The sequence below is a fragment of the Chroicocephalus ridibundus genome, chromosome 2 (genome assembly GCF_963924245.1).
Source record: "Chroicocephalus ridibundus chromosome 2, bChrRid1.1, whole genome shotgun sequence".
Taxonomy (NCBI): Eukaryota; Metazoa; Chordata; class Aves; order Charadriiformes; family Laridae; genus Chroicocephalus; species Chroicocephalus ridibundus.
The window spans coordinates 111,221,479-111,240,290 of record NC_086285.1 but is presented as its reverse complement, the minus strand read 5'-3'; the positions used below and the strand labels follow the sequence as shown (position 1 = coordinate 111,240,290).

The 18,812-nt window shown below is 40.8% G+C and overlaps 1 protein-coding gene and 1 long non-coding RNA gene across 3 annotated transcripts; both read left to right on the top strand.

Annotated features, from left to right (window-relative positions):
• Positions 1-978: 978 nt before the first annotated feature.
• Positions 979-5,548, top strand: MC5R (melanocortin 5 receptor). 2 transcript variants are annotated; one of them, XM_063326462.1, is made up of 2 exons: positions 979-1,236; positions 2,101-5,548. In XM_063326462.1, exon 2 carries the CDS (start codon positions 2,183-2,185, stop codon positions 3,158-3,160), a length of 978 nt encoding a protein of 325 aa, XP_063182532.1. In that variant the 5' UTR covers positions 979-1,236; positions 2,101-2,182; the 3' UTR covers positions 3,161-5,548. The 2 variants fall into 2 exon arrangements, with proteins under 2 accessions (XP_063182532.1, XP_063182533.1); XM_063326463.1 differs by lacking the exon at positions 979-1,236 and having other exon boundaries at positions 2,188-2,326; positions 2,413-5,548.
• A 7,182-nt stretch (positions 5,549-12,730) lies between these two features.
• LOC134510745 (uncharacterized) lies at positions 12,731-17,298 on the top strand. The gene is made up of 3 exons (XR_010069710.1): positions 12,731-12,809; positions 12,921-13,008; positions 16,933-17,298. It is a non-coding gene; the product is annotated as an uncharacterized LOC134510745 (long non-coding RNA).
• Positions 17,299-18,812: the final 1,514 nt, after the last annotated feature.

Sequence of the window (18,812 nt, the reverse complement as noted above, 5' to 3'; positions counted from 1 at the left end):
GTTTAGCTGCATTATGGTGATAAACTCTATCTGAACACTGAGAACAGAAAAATGGCACAGGATACAGCAATAAAGTTTGTGTTTGTTCTTCAAGAAAAGTGCTACAGGTTAAAAACAAGCATTTGAAGCTCTTATATGCCATGAAAAAACCTCAACCCCTTAATTTGCGGAAAGGTGGTGATTTGGAGAAGCAGAGACTTTTTATCTCAAGTTAAATTCAAATCCCACATGGTATTTGACTGGCTGATTAGCAGATAACATGAAGGGCATTTGGTAGTGTCAGGAAGGTGTGTGCACTGATTTTGCCCCCTTTTGGGTAAGGCCCAGAATGAGCATCGGCTGCCTGGCTGCTAGACCCACAGAGGGACTTCAGCCATTGCAATATTGAGCACTGAGCTTCCCAGCTCTCAGACCCTGTGAAACCACTCGGGGAGCCCTGGCTCCTGGCACGATGCACTGTGTACTCCTTCCGCATCTGCATCGAAATCTCTATTCTAGCAAGGCGGCTGGAACACAACCATTTATTTCTTCTATTTTTTTTCACACAAGTTACTTGAATTATATCTTCTATTAGTGGTGTGATGGGCTGGACTGTATGTTCTCTGAGTTTTGTAACTGTGGTTCTTATTCTTGCAAAATTATGACTGTGAATATAAGAAAAATACTTATAGCAGTAATAAGCCTCCCAGTTCAATAAGTGTCTTCTGCTCCCACCTCTTTTGGAGCACTATTGCAGTATGAACTTATTGTCAATGAGTACTAGCAACAGCAGAGAAAACAAAAAGAAATGTTTTCGGAAAGGAGCACGCCTCATGCATTTTCTCTTAATATTATAAAAAGCTCATCATGAATTTTGGATCAGAATCACTGTTCAGTTAGAAAGACAAGAGAAGACCACTAGATGGTGGTAAAAACCCAAGCCTTTGCTAACAACATCTGTGAAAGAGAAGTTCAGAGGGGCAAAGAAGGGGAGGAGGAGCCACGGTTTGAGTACTGAAGTCATTATTGCTTGGAGTCTATAAAAAGGCAGTTGCACAGTAAGTAATTTATACGTGGTCAGCCTTGACTCTATGGATTTACTCATTCCTCTTCCTCTATTTTTGTCATCCATTCCCACCAAGGAGTCCCCAGCCCCAGATGTCAGGTGAGGAGGGAGGCTGAAACTTCTGCTCTCTGGAGGAAAGGTTGCAGGCGATGAAGAGGACGGGCAGCTGAAGGAGCAGCTCTGGTCAATAGGTACAGTTAATACTTGATTGCAAACAAAGGGTTACTTTTAAAAACTGGAAATCATTTAGCTTGGTATGCTTTGAATTTTATTTGCAATAAGTCACTGACAATCAGCTTTAAGTGTTCCCCTTTTTAAGAATCTGATGGCTTACAACTTGCCCTGAATATTGTCATTACCAATAAAGCATTGAATAAAATGCTCACGATCTGGAATAGAAAACTCTTTTTTTTTTCTTTTTTTAGTGACAGATTCTACCCTTACTGATTCTGTAACCTTAGTGTATCCTGAAAAGTACGGATTTGTCTTTGTCAGGTGTTTAATAGGCTGACAGGCTGTCAGGCTCTTAAGTGAGCACGTTAGTATCGCACAAATAAATTGTTTATAACACAGTTCACGTGAACGTAAGAAGTACGAAGGTCAGGAAAGCATTTAAATCTTTTACTGAAAATGTTCAGTTCTTAATTGTGGCAATAATTCAAACTTCTATGTATTGTATTCAAGTGAGCAGGTTCTGCTGAACCTAATACTATATTCTCCTGCATTTCTGGGATCTGAGAATTGAGCCTTTGAAAACTGTTTCTTGTTTGCTGTTCAGCAGAATTTCCAGGACTTTGTGATCACTTCTGGGGGACCAAATAGAATAAACAAAACTATGAATGACGAGTGCATGAATCTCTTCATTAGTTTGTGGTTTTAATTTCCCAGTAAGGATTGGTAGAAAAACTCTGAGCCAATCAGAGGTTAATTTAGCATCAGTAGAGGAATATGGTGTGGAAGAGGCAGGATGTGTATGAGCCAAATTAAATAGAAATGGATGATATTTGTTTTGTCAACTTCTGCCTGTTCTCGTCATGCTATATTTTTTTTGGCAGGGTCTTTTGCCTTTTGGAAAATGCATTTACCACGCGCCTTGGCAAGTCCCTCAGAAAGAACAGAACGTGTTTACTTCCAGAGATGAACACGTCCTCTCAACTGTATGTTTCTGAACTAAACCTGAGTGCCTTTGGCAACAATTTTACTGTGCCTACTGTCAAGAGCAAGTCATCGCCATGTGAGCAAGTGGTCATTGCAGCTGAGGTGTTCCTAACTCTGGGCATTGTAAGCCTCCTTGAAAATATCTTAGTTATATGTGCAATAATTAAGAACAAGAACTTGCATTCACCCATGTATTTTTTTGTTTGCAGTTTAGCAGTGGCTGACATGCTGGTTAGTGTGTCTAATGCTTGGGAGACCATAACAATATACTTAATAAACAACAGACACATAATTATGGAAGATGCCTTTGTCCGTCATATAGACAATGTCTTTGATTCAATGATCTGCATATCTGTGGTGGCTTCCATGTGCAGTTTGCTGGCTATAGCAGTAGACAGGTATATCACTATCTTTTATGCTCTGCGTTATCACAACATCATGACAGTGAAAAGATCGGGGCTTATTATTGCATGTATCTGGACCTTTTGCACAGGCTGTGGCATTATCTTCATTCTTTATTATGAATCAACTTACGTGATCATTTGTCTCATCACTATGTTTTTCACCATGTTGTTCCTCATGGTCTCGCTGTACATCCATATGTTCCTCCTGGCTCGTACTCACGTGAAGAAAATAGCAGCTTTGCCCGGGTACAACTCTGTCCGTCAGAGAACCAGCATGAAAGGAGCCATCACTCTGACTATGCTTCTTGGCATCTTCATTGTTTGCTGGGCTCCATTCTTCCTTCATCTCATCCTGATGATCTCCTGCCCTCAAAACCTCTACTGTGTTTGCTTCATGTCTCACTTCAACATGTACCTCATTCTCATTATGTGCAACTCAGTGATTGATCCCTTGATCTATGCCTTTCGTAGCCAAGAAATGAGGAAGACCTTCAAAGAGATAATTTGTTGCTATAACCTGAGAATGGTTTGTGGGTTATCAAACAAGTATTAAGAAAATGAAGGCAAACCAGGGAACAGAATCAAAATGCAACATCTTGCTACACCTTGTAGTTCTGCTGAAATACCTGTGGAACATCTTTCTCCATGCAGCTGTTATGATTTCTGTGGCACTCAGAAACCATTTTTAAATATGTGATTTTACCTTTCTTTCCCTCCATGCACCTCTCTCACACTGGTGGTAGGAGCTACTCAGTGCCTCTGTATTATGGGGAGAAAGCATATTTTGAATCTCATTTACCCTACTGAAGACTGGATCTTATAAGAGGATTATACAGGGAAAGTCTTATCTTTCTTTCTGCCAAATAAGTGTGACCTGCCATGCAAATGAGCCCATCAGCCTCTAAGTGTGTATTTCTTTTGATATTCTTTGTCTGTATAGGTACAGCATGGCTTATTTTTTTGCCCAATATCAACAGGCTTTTTGCTATTTCCTTCTGAAGACATAGAATCAGAGAAGTAGCTCTGATTATCAGGATTCACATACCTCACTCAACAGTTATGACCTATATATATGCACATATCAGCAGTCTTATATCCCAGTCATGACTGTTACTGTCATAAAATATGTATTATGTAAAAGGACAATGTTATCACAAGATTTTCCAGGTTGGATACAGTACTTTGTCTTGTCTGACTATATGTGTTCTTATCACTGTGGGGTAGGATGTACCATAGATGGATTTTAAGGCTGGATACAAAGATGGGATGATTCTAGTTTGCCTGTTTTCTTTATTTGCCAGGGCTGGGGAAATAAAGGGTACATGGCCTCTAGAGTCATGTAATGCTTCATGGATATGGAAAGACTGGGTGAGTGGCTGCCTTTATACAGACATTAGACAAGCGTTTTAGCTCGGAGTAGCTTTTGAGGAAGCTGTACTGTAGATTGCATCTTTCAAGCCGGGAGAGGCAAAACGAGTTTGATGAACAGAAGGCATAGCAGGCAATGGCAAAACAGGAATTTCAAAACCTCAGGCATATGTAACTGTAACAGAGAGTTCTGACTTTTGCTCCCCAAACAAGCAGTTTTTGTCTTTGTTGAGAGGATTCTAAGGTGAATCTCCCCATGCCTTTTGTGTGAGTAGTTTGCATCTACTCATGCTCTCATTAACATGCTGTTCTGCAACAGCTGTGTAATGTACAAAATATTTGATTTATCGCAGATGAAGGAAGTGCAACTATGGCATTGATTTTTTGATGCCAGTGGATGCCAATATCTTGCACTGCGGTATAAGCTATGAAAATATTTAAAGCAGTGATACCCTACTGACTAGATATCAGAAAATAGCTTGGAAAATTGAATTATGTCTGCCAAGCTGAAAAAATATCCCTTGCTATACTTGGTTTAGGGATGCTTTAAAACTGTTGTTGTCAATAGAAGGACTACGATTGATTCATTGGGCCTTAGGTTGCACCTTCAAGGTGGAAGACCTGGCCAGATGTAGGAAAATTTTTTTACCATAAAGGTGGTTCAACATGGGAACAGGGGCCCAGTGCTTGTGCAATTTCCATCCTTGGCGATATCCAGAACTTGACTGAACACAGCCTTGAACAGCCTGCTCTAAGTTGAAAGCGGACTCTTAACTTTGAAGTTGTCCCTGCTTTGAACGGTTAGGAATCGATGATCTCCACAGCTCCCTTCCAACCCAAGTTATTCTGTGATTCTATGAAACAGTTTGTGTATTATGATAAAATTATCAATTTTTCCCTCAAATTTAATCTCTTATGTAAGAAGAACTGTAAAACATTCCCCTCCACACATTTAGAAAGATAGCATACTTTGTGTCATCACTTGCTTTGGAGTTTTCTGGCAGGATAAGTAAGGTGCCTCTTTAGCACCAGAACTATACCTTTTCTCTGCTGCACCTTAAAATATATACTGCCTCCAGCTTGCACATATCTCCCTCTGACATGAGTGGGAATGTTATTCTCAGTGGAGACACCATATTATGTCGACTGTAAATATCATGTTTATATCAGTGCACCAGGCACTGGAATCTTCCTTCAGCTGCATCCGAAAACGGGATTTCAGAGCTATGTTTGTGGTCAGTAGTGAGAATCTTGCCTGTTTCAGTCCACTTCTAAACCCTATCCATAAAAAGCACCTAACAGTGGGCTCTTGCTACTATGAATGCAAGTAGCAAAAGGAGACAGTTCAATTGCATAGTGGAAGGCACCAGCTGATGTTGTAAATAAATCATTAAATCTTCACTGGTTATTGCAAATAAGACAGTCTTGTACATAATTGTAGATCAACAAAGAGGAAGCCAAAACTGTAATAGCTTTGGGTATTTTCTTGAATTGTACATTACTTTTTTGTTGGAAGTTTATTTGATGTATAAACACAGACATATGAAGAAACTATTAAAATGGATTGCTGGAAAACCCACTATTATTGGTTATTCATTGTAATGTGTGTTATTCATTGTAATGTGCTAACCTTATAGATTATTCACAGAGGGAATATTGCATTAGAGGCTGTCACTTCCCAATTTAAACAGATGCCTTATTAAGAAACACATTCTGAAAGAGAATTGCAGACTAATACAATGTATTTACATTCATACCTATGTTCCTCTAGGTGTCAGCATCACATCCTCACTATAAACTTTACAGATGGGGAGAGAAAACAGCTTAAGGGGGAAATGAAAGTATTTTCAAGAACAGGATGGAAGAGTTCCTGCAAAAAAAATGAAGTTGTTTACACTATATAAAGTGTATACACTATATATATGTAGTGTAAAAAAAATCTGTTTTTATATATAGTATATATATACACTATATATATATATTATATATATATATAAAATACATGTCTCTGTGAGGCCATGACATGTTTTAATCTGTTTCTTTCTCCTGTTCAGCTCCAGAATAAAAGCAACACTTAACATGCTTTCACTTCTACCAGACCTTGGAAAACCCTAACTATTCTGATAAATTGGGACAAGCAAGCATTGTGTGAGTATGAAATTTGCTGTCAAAAGACAGTCATGAAAAAATTAGCTGCTAGGCTGTCACTGCACCTTGTCTCCACAGCTAATGATACTACTCCTGCTTACACTTCCAGTCATTTACGGTTTGGTGTCTGTCATTGGAAAGAAGCTTAAATCACACTATTTCTGTCCTAGAGCTCCAAACCCAACTTCTATTGCCTGCTTCTGCTTTGATGACTGAAGATATCACTGCTTCTAACTTGTGTGTAACTATTTTAAAGTTTTTAATATGAAATTATTCTGAAGTCATTCCTGTTGCAGGTGGGGTCAACTTCTATAAACTCATATGAATTTTAAGTAGGCTAGTAAGACCAGGGAGAATATTAAAGAAAACCAACCCAACATTGCTGCTGCTCCAGAACTTCATCTAGTGAAGCAGAAGACTGGATTCTCTGGTCTATAATCATGCAAAGGGTGGCTGATGGTGGGCAAGTTGCACTGTCTCCAGATTACACTAAAGTACTTCATACGTTGCTCTAAGTTTTGCATGCTTTAGTAGATTGAAGCATAAGGTTGGTTTTTGCAAATGACGGCATTGCCTGGATAATTCCATATCCAGCGTGCTCCTATACTAGCACTAGGAAAATCTGAATCTCCAGGCCAAGGCCACAATAATGTACTTGGAAATAGTTTTCCAAGAGCCTTAGCGTCTTCTATGATGCAAAAAAATCATAACTGAATGGAGTAAAGAGGTTATTTATGATCCTAGGCTTTATGATCCTGCTTCCCAAATAGGCACAAGTCCATCACAAAGGACTCTAACTACTGAGTACTACTGCCTCTGCATCTGGGCTGGGAGGGGTGACTGCTTTCAGCCTGCACCCTCCGTGCAACCAGTATCGAAATCCCTTTTGAGGGTGGATTGCACAGTCCTACTTCTTAGGCTTTTCCTCTTAGAAAACCTTCTCTGAGTGGCTCTCTGGAGACTTTAGTTGCATTTGCCAGGAATTCTGTGCAAAATGACTGCTGAAACCCCAGGAATTCCTTGCACGCACAAACTTTAAGAAGGTAGAAAAGGCTTACACATCTGTGGGAAAGCAAGCAACTCGCTTACACAGTCTGCTCTCTGAAATCTCAAAGGACTCTTCTTTGTCTCCAAAGCCTTGTTGGGGACTCTCCTGCCTCTCTTGCAGTAAATCTTTCTTCTGTTGCTGGTTAGCTTCTTGCACAGAAGACCAACTCGTGGCGACCACTGCTGTGCTCAGGGATCGCAATGGATGGTCCCAGATTTCAGCTGTGTTCATTTGCATGCGCAGTGCCCTTCCCATTAGACAGGGTGGGTGAAAAAGGTATGGGAACATGGATGTGGAAGTGGGCATCCCCACATCAGGGATGGATAGTCATGCAGGCTACAGTGGAGATGTCTGTATAAGTCTCTGTGCTAGTTTATCTCCAGGTGGGATGCTCTCCTTTCTTTTCTAATCTTACCACGTATTACAACCTGAGCTGTGTCCATCTTGGATCCAGTTTGTTCTTCATACAGGAGAGAAAAGGAGAATCTGAGGTATGTATGTGTGTCTCTATACCTACATATGTGCCTACATGTATGTGAGTTCTTACTCCCAAATACAGACTACAGTCACAAATGACATCACAAACGAAATGTGAGGATACATAGTTTCCTTTTTTCTAACCTTTCTGCTCTTTGTCATCCAGTTATTTGTTACAGTACTTTCCAATTTGCAGCTTGTTTCTCACGTATTTCCTCCCCCTGTGAACAAACTAGCAACAGTCTAAAACTGAAGGAGAAGAAAAAAACTTCAAGTGCTTTTTGCATCCTGAGATTTTGAAAATTATAGTGAATTAGTGTGACAGAACAAAGCATACCCCAAGCACCTGTCACACTAGTAAAATTTAAATTCTTATGGTCCTTAACCACTATCCCTAGAACAGTTTCTTCTTGAGCTGCTGGCCTAAAAAACCTCAAGAACATGTGATTGGCCATGTTGAGCACTGAGAGTGAAGGATCTCCATCAAAATAATGAGCAGCTGTTCAGGGGAATTATACAAAGTCTGGACATGTGCATGGTAATCCTCTGAAATATCCTTACAGCTTCCAGCAAGCTATGGTTTAGGGACTTTTTGGGCAGGAGGTTATATTTACAGTTTTGTGACTGATAGTTCTCAATGAAAGTTTCTCAGAAGAATTTATGTGATCACTTTTGGATCTCTTCATACTCATCTGCAACATCTCTTGACAGTAAATTTCACAGATTAGATCCATTGTGCAGAAAAATTATTTTTTTATTCTTATAAAGCACCTGCTTGGAAGTTTTCTTCAGTGCCCCTGATGCCTTATGTTGTCAAGAAGAGAAATAACTGGTCTCCACTCACTTTCCCTCTGCGATTTGTTATCCTACTCCCTTATATTCCCCTATAAAGTTTCTTTTTTCCAGACAAGGATCCTAGCCTATTTAATCTCTACTGGTATTTTCATACCTCGTTGTCCTTATGTTGTTTTCCTAGATCTACTATATTCTTCCTGACTCAGGGGAGGACCAGATAAGCATATGATAATCTGTATATAGATGAAAACTAAATTTCCACAGAGCCAGACGATGTTGCGTGTTTTGTTCTCTATTATTTTGTTAGCAGTATGTAACAAAATACTTTCATTTAGTACAGCATGCTCCATAATTTGGAAAATTTCAAGATCTCTAAAAGAGTTCTCTCTCTGCAAGTGCTCATAGGAACACATACTCTCTGTTCTCTAAATATGTTTACATTTTCAATGGTGAGGGCTTTGGTGATACATTGCCATGCAAAACATATGCCAAAAACATGGTGCTTAGGAGCGCTTCTGTGTTTCCAGGTCCAAGTACCTGCCTTAGCTGTATACCAGCTCCATGGCAGAACTCATCTGATGGACACAGCTTCCATCTCCCTACCTCTGATGGGCAGTAAGCTTGGCCACAGAGGCTGGAAGGGCCTTGCAGTGTGTCCTAGACAAGCTCTGGGCAGCTGAGGATTAGGGACCTCAAGTTCAGACACAAACTTCTTCCAGAAGCACATTGTTTCTTTGAGAAGGGTGGTAAGAATGTGATTTGTGCAGCTACTTCCAGATGGTGATTCATCACTTGTCTCCTTTCAATTAGGCTGGTTTTACACCTGATTAAAGCAAGACGAGAATTGGAACTATAAGCTTTGTATGCTGGCTCCAGATGATTTTCAAAGGCACCAAATGAACTTTTTTGGTGCCCTGTTGCATAAATGCCTTAATTAACAGTAACGAAACAAAACAAAAACCCACAAAGAAAATGGGATTCTTTTTTCTCTTCTAGTTTGCCAGTTTTTAACAGGACACAGTTACTTTTGGCAAGCAATAAGTGGTGTTGCTGGTAAATCAGCTTTTTCATTGTCTTTTGTATCTTTCATGGAAGCTTTGTGCCTATATCCTGAAAAATGACCCTAGGAATACCTATCGTCTTTGCATTATGTATTATTGTTTTTTCACAGCTTTGCTCTGAACTGCTTTCTGAAAAGCTTTGCGTGTGTTTTGAGTCAGGACCAAAATCCCTGAATTTCTGTATCGCAGCAATTCATAGTGCTGGGATAGCATTACATAGACCTTACTATTATTTCTGCTTCACAGATTCCTTGTGCTTTTTAAAGTCAGAGGAATCTGTCCAGGATATTCTTCCTTTCAAAGGGTAGCAGGAAATACTCCTACACTTAAACTTTGTTTTAAATCTATAACAACACAATTATTAGTATTGCCAACATTGACCTCTGCTCAGAGATACATCACTGAAACCAAAAGTAGCTCTTTCCCAAAAGTTTTTCCCATAGGACATAAAGAGCCCTGGCTATAACAAGGAGAGGAGATTCCTGCCCTATGCTCATAGAGTGGTAGATAAGTGGTGGAGCTTGGGGAAGGAAGCATTTTAAATCTGTGTTATGTTCACACTTCTCTCTCACAGAGGATGAAGATGAGTAGCCTTTTCCTGTGGTGAGGACTGGGCTGTATTAAAAAATGTCCTGGCAGACAAATGTGCCAAATTCAGTTTTAGAGAAAGAGAGTCAGTGAGTGCTGGAAACTTGACCAAAAGTCTGCGTGCAAGACGTCACCAGGTGTGACTGAATTCCATTTCACTGAAGTGTCTTGTAAGATATCTTCTCCCCACCAAGATATATAGTAGGAATCCAGGACGTGGTAGCTCTCTATCTCCTTCCTCCTTAGAAAGGAAAAAACATTAGTGGAAAATCAGTGTGTCAACATTTATTTCTCATGTTCCTCAGACCAAGAACCTGTCAGCTGTGCACAGGGGGCCCCCAGGATCTAGTTCTCTGACTGGGGGTCTCTGCAAAGTCAGTTTGTAGGGAACCTGCTTAACTGACTTGGAAAAGGTAGGTTAAACCTTCAGCTTCTCCTGGGCTTAAGTGGCCTGCTTGGTAATCACAGTTTGTAAAACAGGTGCTTAAAAAGCTCTTCTTTCAAATGGCAGAGGAAAGAGATGAATCACTTGAATTTCAAGTGCGGTTCCAATGACAGTTCATGTCCCTGCATAAAGTGCATAAAAAATGAGGAGGTAGGAGGTAAGTCCTTGAGTGAAGTCCAGGTCTTTCATCTCTCAGTGAAGCTGCTAAATATTCAGGTTTTCTCTATGAAAAGGGATATTGGTGTGGCCATCTCTGAATCTGGAGGTTGATTTTTGAAGGAAAACTTTGCAAAGAAAAAAATGGTATTTGGTATGTAGCCCACTATTTTAGTTACACTCTGGGAAAGTCTGACGGTCTCTCTAGGGAAACAAGTGGAGAAGCATCTTTTCAGATTTTGACTGGACTTATTTTTAAAAAGTATCTGTGGTCTATAGCTCTCGGTGCCTCTGATGCCCAAAGCAGAGGTGCTCAGCTTCCAGAAAACTGGAAGGTATAAGGACTTTAGGTACAAAAAGGGACAGGTGGATTTAGGCTCCTAGCTCCTCATTCAGCATCTTGGTTTTGTTGGCCGAATGCCTGGTGCTCCAGTCATGTGTGATTAATAACTGAACCTAGCTGTGGCATTTTAAGCAATACACTGGAACTGTATTTAGAGCGGGGGATATTGAAAACATGTCTAGCTTAATTAGAAGGGAATGGAAAAGAGGAAAGCCAAGCCACCCTGGAGCTACCTCATAGGAGACAACCCTGGCATACAGACAAGCGGGGGATCAAAGGCCTATTGCACAACGTAATGAGTAAATAGATGGCGAGTACAACATTAGCTCTGGTGGACCATTAGAGAGGAAGGCAGAGGCGATACAAGGAACACCGTGTGCATTTCAGATGACCTTTCATTGAAAATGTCAGTTAGAAGTTTGTACTGAATTTATAAATAGGGTAATAAATAACTGGATTGAATAATGAAAGGTTTAATGCTCAGGGAAGAACCAGAGCGAAGATCCAGGGAGGCTGGACACCTGGAATTACACTTACTTTAAAACTTTGCTGAATGGCCAGTGAAGTGCCAGTGTTGTTAGTGCTGTGAAAAAAAGCATCTAATGACAAGAATAGAGCTAATAATAATGAAGGAAATCCGTGGTGAACTAATGGAGTTGAGAGAGGAGAGGCCTTGTGGAGGCAGCTCCCAGACCTTGTCCTAGGTCACCAGTGTCTGCAGCAGGTCCCCTCCACCAGCACTCCAGCCCTGGGAGTGGGGTGTCCCTGAGGCCCTGACAGTCATGCACTTGGGAAGAGATATAATAAGACTTCTCCATAGAGAAAGAAGGAGCTATTTAAACATCTCCAAATTGATTTATGTTTTGTTTTGTTCTGCAGTTTACCTTTCTGTGATATTTTTAATCTTTCAGCTTGACTGGGCAAAACAACTTCTGAACAGAGCTAATTAAGCAGATATTTAGAATTGAGTAGCATCTCCCTTCTGAGAGTCTCAAAGTATTTTGCAAACACTAATGAATGAAATCTCAAACCATTGCTGCAAGATAGTTTGCAGAGGCATAGCATCACCCTGAGCGTGAAGGCAGAGAGCTAAAGATGAGAGTTTTTGAAAGTAGAGCTCTAAAACACTGATTTTGTCCCTTTGTGGTTAAGTAGCATTTCTCGAGTCACCACACAATCTGAAGAGCTGGGCTTCAAGACACCAAAAAGACATCTACGGTGTAACATAGAGTGGTGGGATAGTCCCAAGCTTAGCTTCCTCCTGTACCAGCTCTAAGAAAAGGGATTATGGCCTGTGCTGTGGTACTAGCTGTGGCTCTGGAGTTCCCGCTGGGCTGCAAGGGCAGGCAGGGCATCTCCTGCTCTCAAAAAGTGGATTTCCATCCCTGACTTTTCCTCCTCTGTCCTGGAGCCCCGACACAGTGAAAGCACAAGAGTATTCACATACCAGTGCACTGTTTGCTGGTGAGGTTGCTCTCTCAGGGGATAAAGACAATTGGGTGTATTCTTTTTTTTTTTTTCCCCTTCTTTTTCCCCTAATTTCTGGACTGTAGCTGGTGGCCTGTGAGTGGCATGTTAGTAACAGATCCAGAATCTCTTTGCAACATGAAAAGCTGACGCAGCAGCTATGATCACTGCAATGAATGGAGCTTGAATAAATAAATAAACATTGCTAAAACACAGGTTAAGGATAGGGAGTGGGACACTGTGGCTTGCAGGACGTGAAAGTGTCTGGAGGCTTTTTCAAACTGTTTGAGAGCACTTTGCACACTAGTAAGTCCTCCTAATGCATCTTTAGTCCTCTGAAATGCTTGTACTGCTTCGGATTGTCCTCTGATAACAAACCAAATACAACTAATTTTCTTTATTAATTAACTGAAACAGTCACAGTCAATAAGATTCCAAGGCTTAAGCGTGTCATATTCATCGCTACTGACTTGGATGTTAGCAATAGACTGAGCTGCTAGGTCAGGTAAGTTTTTATTAGGCTTGCATTGCTTTTCTAATAAACCAGGCCACAAGGGAAGCACACTTTAAAAGCTGTGCTTCATGAGTTTCTGCATTTTCCTATGGATGTTTTAATTTAAGTGTGCTTTCAATGTAATACCTGCTTTCATTTAAAATACTTTTCAGACAGGGAAACTTTGTAAGGCAGAGGCAGCATATCGCTAGTAAAAAGATAGAGCAAAGTACTTCTAGATTGAAGTAACGAATGTAATTCAACTTGACAAACGACTTATTCTTAAACTTAATGATTTTGCCACTGGAATTCCTACCAAGTGCTCCTATACCAGCATTTACACACACCTTCTTTCAGTTTTGGTCTGTAGTGTGGGGCTCAGTAGTCGCAGAGGGAAGGATGCTCAGATTGTAGCTCAAGGGCTTAGAAAGGACACTGGTAGTCTAAAAACGTTATTTGTTATGCAAATGCCTTGGCAAAACCACAAACAAGACAAAGACAGAAGCCTGTGTCAAATTCTTCCTGTTATTTTCTGAGGGAGTTAGAAAATTGTCTGTAAAATAGGGAAGTTAGAATACGAAACATCATTTCTTCCTCTTGAAATGTACAAATACATGGAAATTAGATGGAGATTTGTTAATGAGATCCACAGTTTTAAGCTAATGTTTTGATACAACTTGAGGTATTTATAAAACCAATGGAAATAATTTTTATTCTACCAAAATTATTTTTCTTGTATAGGGTAGGAATCACTTAAAAATCTTTTCCACTTCTCTACTAAGGCACATTTGACTACCAATTTGTTGGGGGCATTAGGTCTATTGCTGGTTTGCTGTCAGTGACCCTCTACCGCTGTTTCCTATTGCTTGTGCTGCTGATGAGGCAGTTTTTTGTTGCAGTTATAATGGTTCTCTTTCCAGTTTTACTCTTTCACCAACCTTCTGCTCCAGTCTAGTAGTACTGAGAACTTCTGAGAACTTCTTCTTTAAGTAAAACCACGGACTTCCATAGCAGCTAGTGGTAAGCACTGCTTGTGCCTCCCACAGCAACACTGCCTCGGCACTGCAGAAACAGAATAGACTTTAAATGAGTTCGTCCTGTGGGAAAAAGAAAATCAGTGATGGATGAAAACAAGTAAAGCTTTTTAAAATAAAAGTTTAGAAGTTTTACCAAGGCTGCAGTCTTTGATTACTCAGCCTATACATAGCCATCTGGTCTAAAATCCCCTTAGTCTGTCTGCAGTCAGATGGTTTGAGGGCATCTTTTTCAGTTTGCAGGTTTTCCTTTGAAAAGATCCATAGCTGACTGGCACCTGCTGTTCATTAACTTTATGGCAGCATTCTTGATTTAGTCTCCAATTCAAGCAAATACATAAGAACAGTCTGCTCTTTGCAAGTGCAAACTGTCTTTCCGAAATCTGCAGGACTGTTGGCATACTTTGATGACTCTGGGGTAAGAGGATGGTGCTAGAGATCCCATGACTAGATGCAATATCCCTGCATAACAAAGGAAAATATGGCGCAAGGACTGACTTGAGGCTCCCAGGTAATCTCGCCAACTAAATATGGTATTGTATTCGGGCTAAGCCAGCCGCTGACAGCAGTGCCAGTGCCCGTTTTCCTACTTAGTCTTGGTGCCAGCTTGTTTAGGGCTGCTTCAGAGATCTCCACACTGTGGTCCAACGCAGGATGTACCCTGAGTAAAGTGCTTAGCTGGATCATTGTCTCCATATTCCGTACTTGACAGATTTAAGTGCCTAATGGTATTAGATGACTCTCCATGTCATTTATTTTTGTAAAGTGTCATTAATCTCTGTCCCTTCTTCATGCAGTGTGCACGTATTTCATTTTTGACTAGAATTAAGCAAGAAAACATAAGTAAAGGGATTGTGTAGCTACTATCAATGAAGTAAATTCTTCATCAGACGTGGATATGTGAATTTTCATGTCTGGTGTCTCTATTGTATTAACACAATGAATTGAGAGGCTGTGGAAACAGTTGTGGCAAGAACTTGCTGAAACTGAGTTGCTAGTAGTGAGGAATTAATACCTCAATGATTTTGATGCAGAAATCACAGGCTGAGATTCTTATGGCCTTTATTATTAAAGTCAGACTCGTTGAGCATGTTAATCTGTTCTGGTCTTAAAATTTTGAAATAAGTTTAATGGAAAGTTGGAAAATGTTCAGGTCTCTTTCCCAAGAAAGCTAATGAAGAGCGATAACTCTGTTCTTCTTAAGGGGTAAATTAACATGGTCCAAAAGAAGTTTGCCTGCGTTTATAAATGTGGAGGTTCATGCTAGAAGATTTCAGGAGATGAAGTGAAGACCAGAACATCAGAACTATACAAAGGTTAACACAAGAACTGAATCAGCAACCACAGTACAAGTGAACAGCCTGAACTGTGAAGTAGCTTTGTACAAAATTTTCCTTCAACTGAGAAGTGTTGAGGGTATAATTAATTGATAAAAAAACAGAAAGAAGAATTAAGCTCATGGAATAATTTATGTTAAAATTAATTCATCCAGATCTAGCAGTGACATGACACATTTAATTCATCAGCTAATTTCCTGGAATTGTTTAACCTTATTGGAATCAACCACGATTAACCTTATTTAGTTTTGCGTTGATTACGGTTACTGCTATTTGTGCATTTTTGCTGCCTTCAAAATATTTAGTATAGGTAGCAATGAATTACAAAATTTGGAGGAGGTAAAATAGAAGGGAATAATAAAAATTACCCTAAATTTATGCCAGTCAATGTTAATTTTTAAATTCCCACAAGTAAAAGGATGAGTTGTCATTTTAGGCATCCATTCAACCACCAGGATGATAAACTGTGTAAATAAAATTGTAAAAGATGAATGATAGAATAATTCCTGATTGTGATGGGAGAACTTCTTTGGGATAAATTTAGAAATAAGTGAAAGTGTTTAATTATAGGTTCAAGAGCAGTTCTGAAGTTTTCAAGTGTACATTTAATGTTTAACTTAGTTTGAGCAGATATTCCTGTTTAATACTAACATCTATGATGTCTGAATATCTAGCTGGTTAAGAATTATTTTCAAGCAGATGTCTACTTGCTAGTGCTTTCACAGAGCAAGTTTCTGTTTACTCAGATTTTTTTTTAGTGGGTCCTCTTAAAACTCATTTGAGTTCCCCTGGTGCAGACTGTTTTGCCAATTTCTCTGCAGAGCAGGGATTGCGGTGCCATTAGGAGTTACCAACACCTTGACTTTTTGTGGCTTTGGCACAGGGAGGAGCTGTGAGGGTTGGTGTGATACAAAGACTTCGCTAAAGAAGTTGACTGGCAAATGCATAAATAAGCATCATGAATCTTCATGCAGCAGGCATGTTTGGATGTTTGGAAGGAAGATGCATGTTCCAGATGTCCTCTGACGGGCCATTTTTCTCCTTCTAGGCAAGTTGAAAGTCGAGGAGAACTTTAAAGGGCCAAATTAATTGCCAGTTGTATGAATGGTAATATGCTGATCTTCATTTTACATACACTATTATACAACCTATGATTAGGTGAGAAAATAAAAGCCAGTCATTACTGGGGACTCTGGAGAAATTCTTCCCCTGTATGATGATTTCCTCCAAATTCTTTCTGTAGTGTTAAAATATTCTGATTTAGACTTTTTTTCCTCCTAAGGGACTTAAAAGAGAATGAATGAAAATAATCATTATGTCTCAGCCTTTTTTCTCAAACTGGAAGCGAGTGGAAACACAGTAAACGCAGGGTAGGAATTTCCCAAAGACAGTCTCAGCTGTAGAACGCCATTAGACATGAAATACCTGAAAACACTCATCTTAATCCAACAACAGATTTCCTGGGAGTGCAATGGGCTTTTAAAATGAATGGAGAGCCGGAAAAGCAGACTGTTTGAATCCTGCTGGGGGATACTTCACGTTATGTGTTATTCTGTTTCTTTCAGTTCAACAGTTTGTGGGTCAATTGTGTATGAAGCAGGATTTTTTCTCCTCCTTTGTGCCCCAGACTGAAAGTTGCAGCCTGGCCATAGGGTGAAGAAAGGCACCTGCACAACTGGAAGAAGACAAAGGAAAAAACCGTGATCGAGTTTTCTCTCTTGTTGTAGTCATCTCATGCTCGTGCATTCCTCTCGTGAGGCAGAAGGGAAACAAGCAGCACTGCCCTCTTTCCTAGTGTAAGACACTGTCATTTTGCCCAATTGTGACCAAGCAACTATCTCAAGAGCACTGAGCTGAACATATCATCCCATTACTCCCATTCATCCATCCAGTGCCACCAGGCTAATTGGCCTGGAAACTGGGATCAGGATTAGGACTGTAATAAAACTATTTAATAAATGTTATAACTGCAAACCTCGCCCTCCTGCTTTATGTGTTTATGTTTCTAAATTAGTAATGAGACAACTTTCATTACTGGAGGGAAAAATACAAACTTTGCTGCTTTCTCTGCCAACCTCTTATGCTACAGTTTATAGGGCGGGCTCACGATTTAATTAAAACAATGATAATCATAGAATCATAGAATCTTCATGGTTGGAAGGGATCTTTGAGATCATCAAGTCCAACCAGACAACCTACAATCTCTGCCACTAGAGCATGCCCTGAAGTGCCACATCTAGACGTTTCTTAAACACCTTTAGGGATGGTGACTCAACCACCTCCCTGGGCAGGCTGTTCCAGTGCCTGACCACTCTTTCAGTAAAGTAATTCTTCCTAATATCTAACCTAAACCTCCCCTGCCACAACTTCAGACCATTCCCTCTGGTCCTGTCATTATTCACCTGGGAGAAGAGGCCAACACCCACCTCTCTCCAACCTCCTTTCAGGTAGTTGTAGAGGGCAATGAGGTCTCCCCTCAGCCTCCTCTTCTCCAAGCTAAACATGCCCAGCTCCCTCAGCCTCTCCTCATATGACCTGGTCTCCAGACCCCTCACCAGCCTGGTAGCTCTCCTCTGGACACGGTCCAGCACTTCAATGTCCCTCTTGTACAGAGGGGCCCAGAACTGGACACGGTACTCGAGGTGAGGCCTCACCAGTGCCGAGTACAGAGGCACGGTCACTTCCCTGCTCCTGCTGGCCACGCTATTCCTGATACAAGCCAGAGTGCTGTTGGCCTTCTTGGCCACCTGGGCACACTGCTGGCTCATGTTAAGCTGGCCGTCCACCAGCACCCCCAGGTCCTTTTCTGCTGGGCAGCTTTCCAGCCACTCTTCCCCAAGCCTGTAACGTTGCTTGGGGTTGTTGTGACCAAAATGCAGGTCCCGGCACTTGGCCTTATTAAACCTCATACAGTTGGCCTTGACCCATCGATCCAGCCTGTCCAGGTCCCTCTGTAGAGCCTTCCTACACTCAAGCAGATCAACACTCCCACCTAGTCTGGTGTCGTCTGCAAACTTACTGAGGGTGCACTCAATCCCCTCATCCAGATCATCGATAAAGATATTAAACAAAACTGGCTCCAAAGCTGAGCCCTGAGGGACACCACTGGTGACCGGCTGCCAAGAAGATTTCACCCCATTAATCACAACTCTCTGGGCACGGCCATCCAGCCAGTTTTTTACCCAGTGAAGAGTACACTTGTCTATGCCATGATTCGCCAGCTTCTCCAGGAGAATGCTGTGGGGGACGGTGTCAAAGGCCTTACCAAAGTCGAGACAGACAACATCCACAGCCTTCCCCGCATCTGTTTTACGCAGACTTGCTTAGCAGCCTTTTCTCCTCTAACATTTGTACTTTTGTCTGTGGTGTTGCCTTCTTGCTTTGGAAAGTAACTTTTCAGGATTTACCAGCCTCATAATTATTCTCTGAGCACTTAAATAGCAGA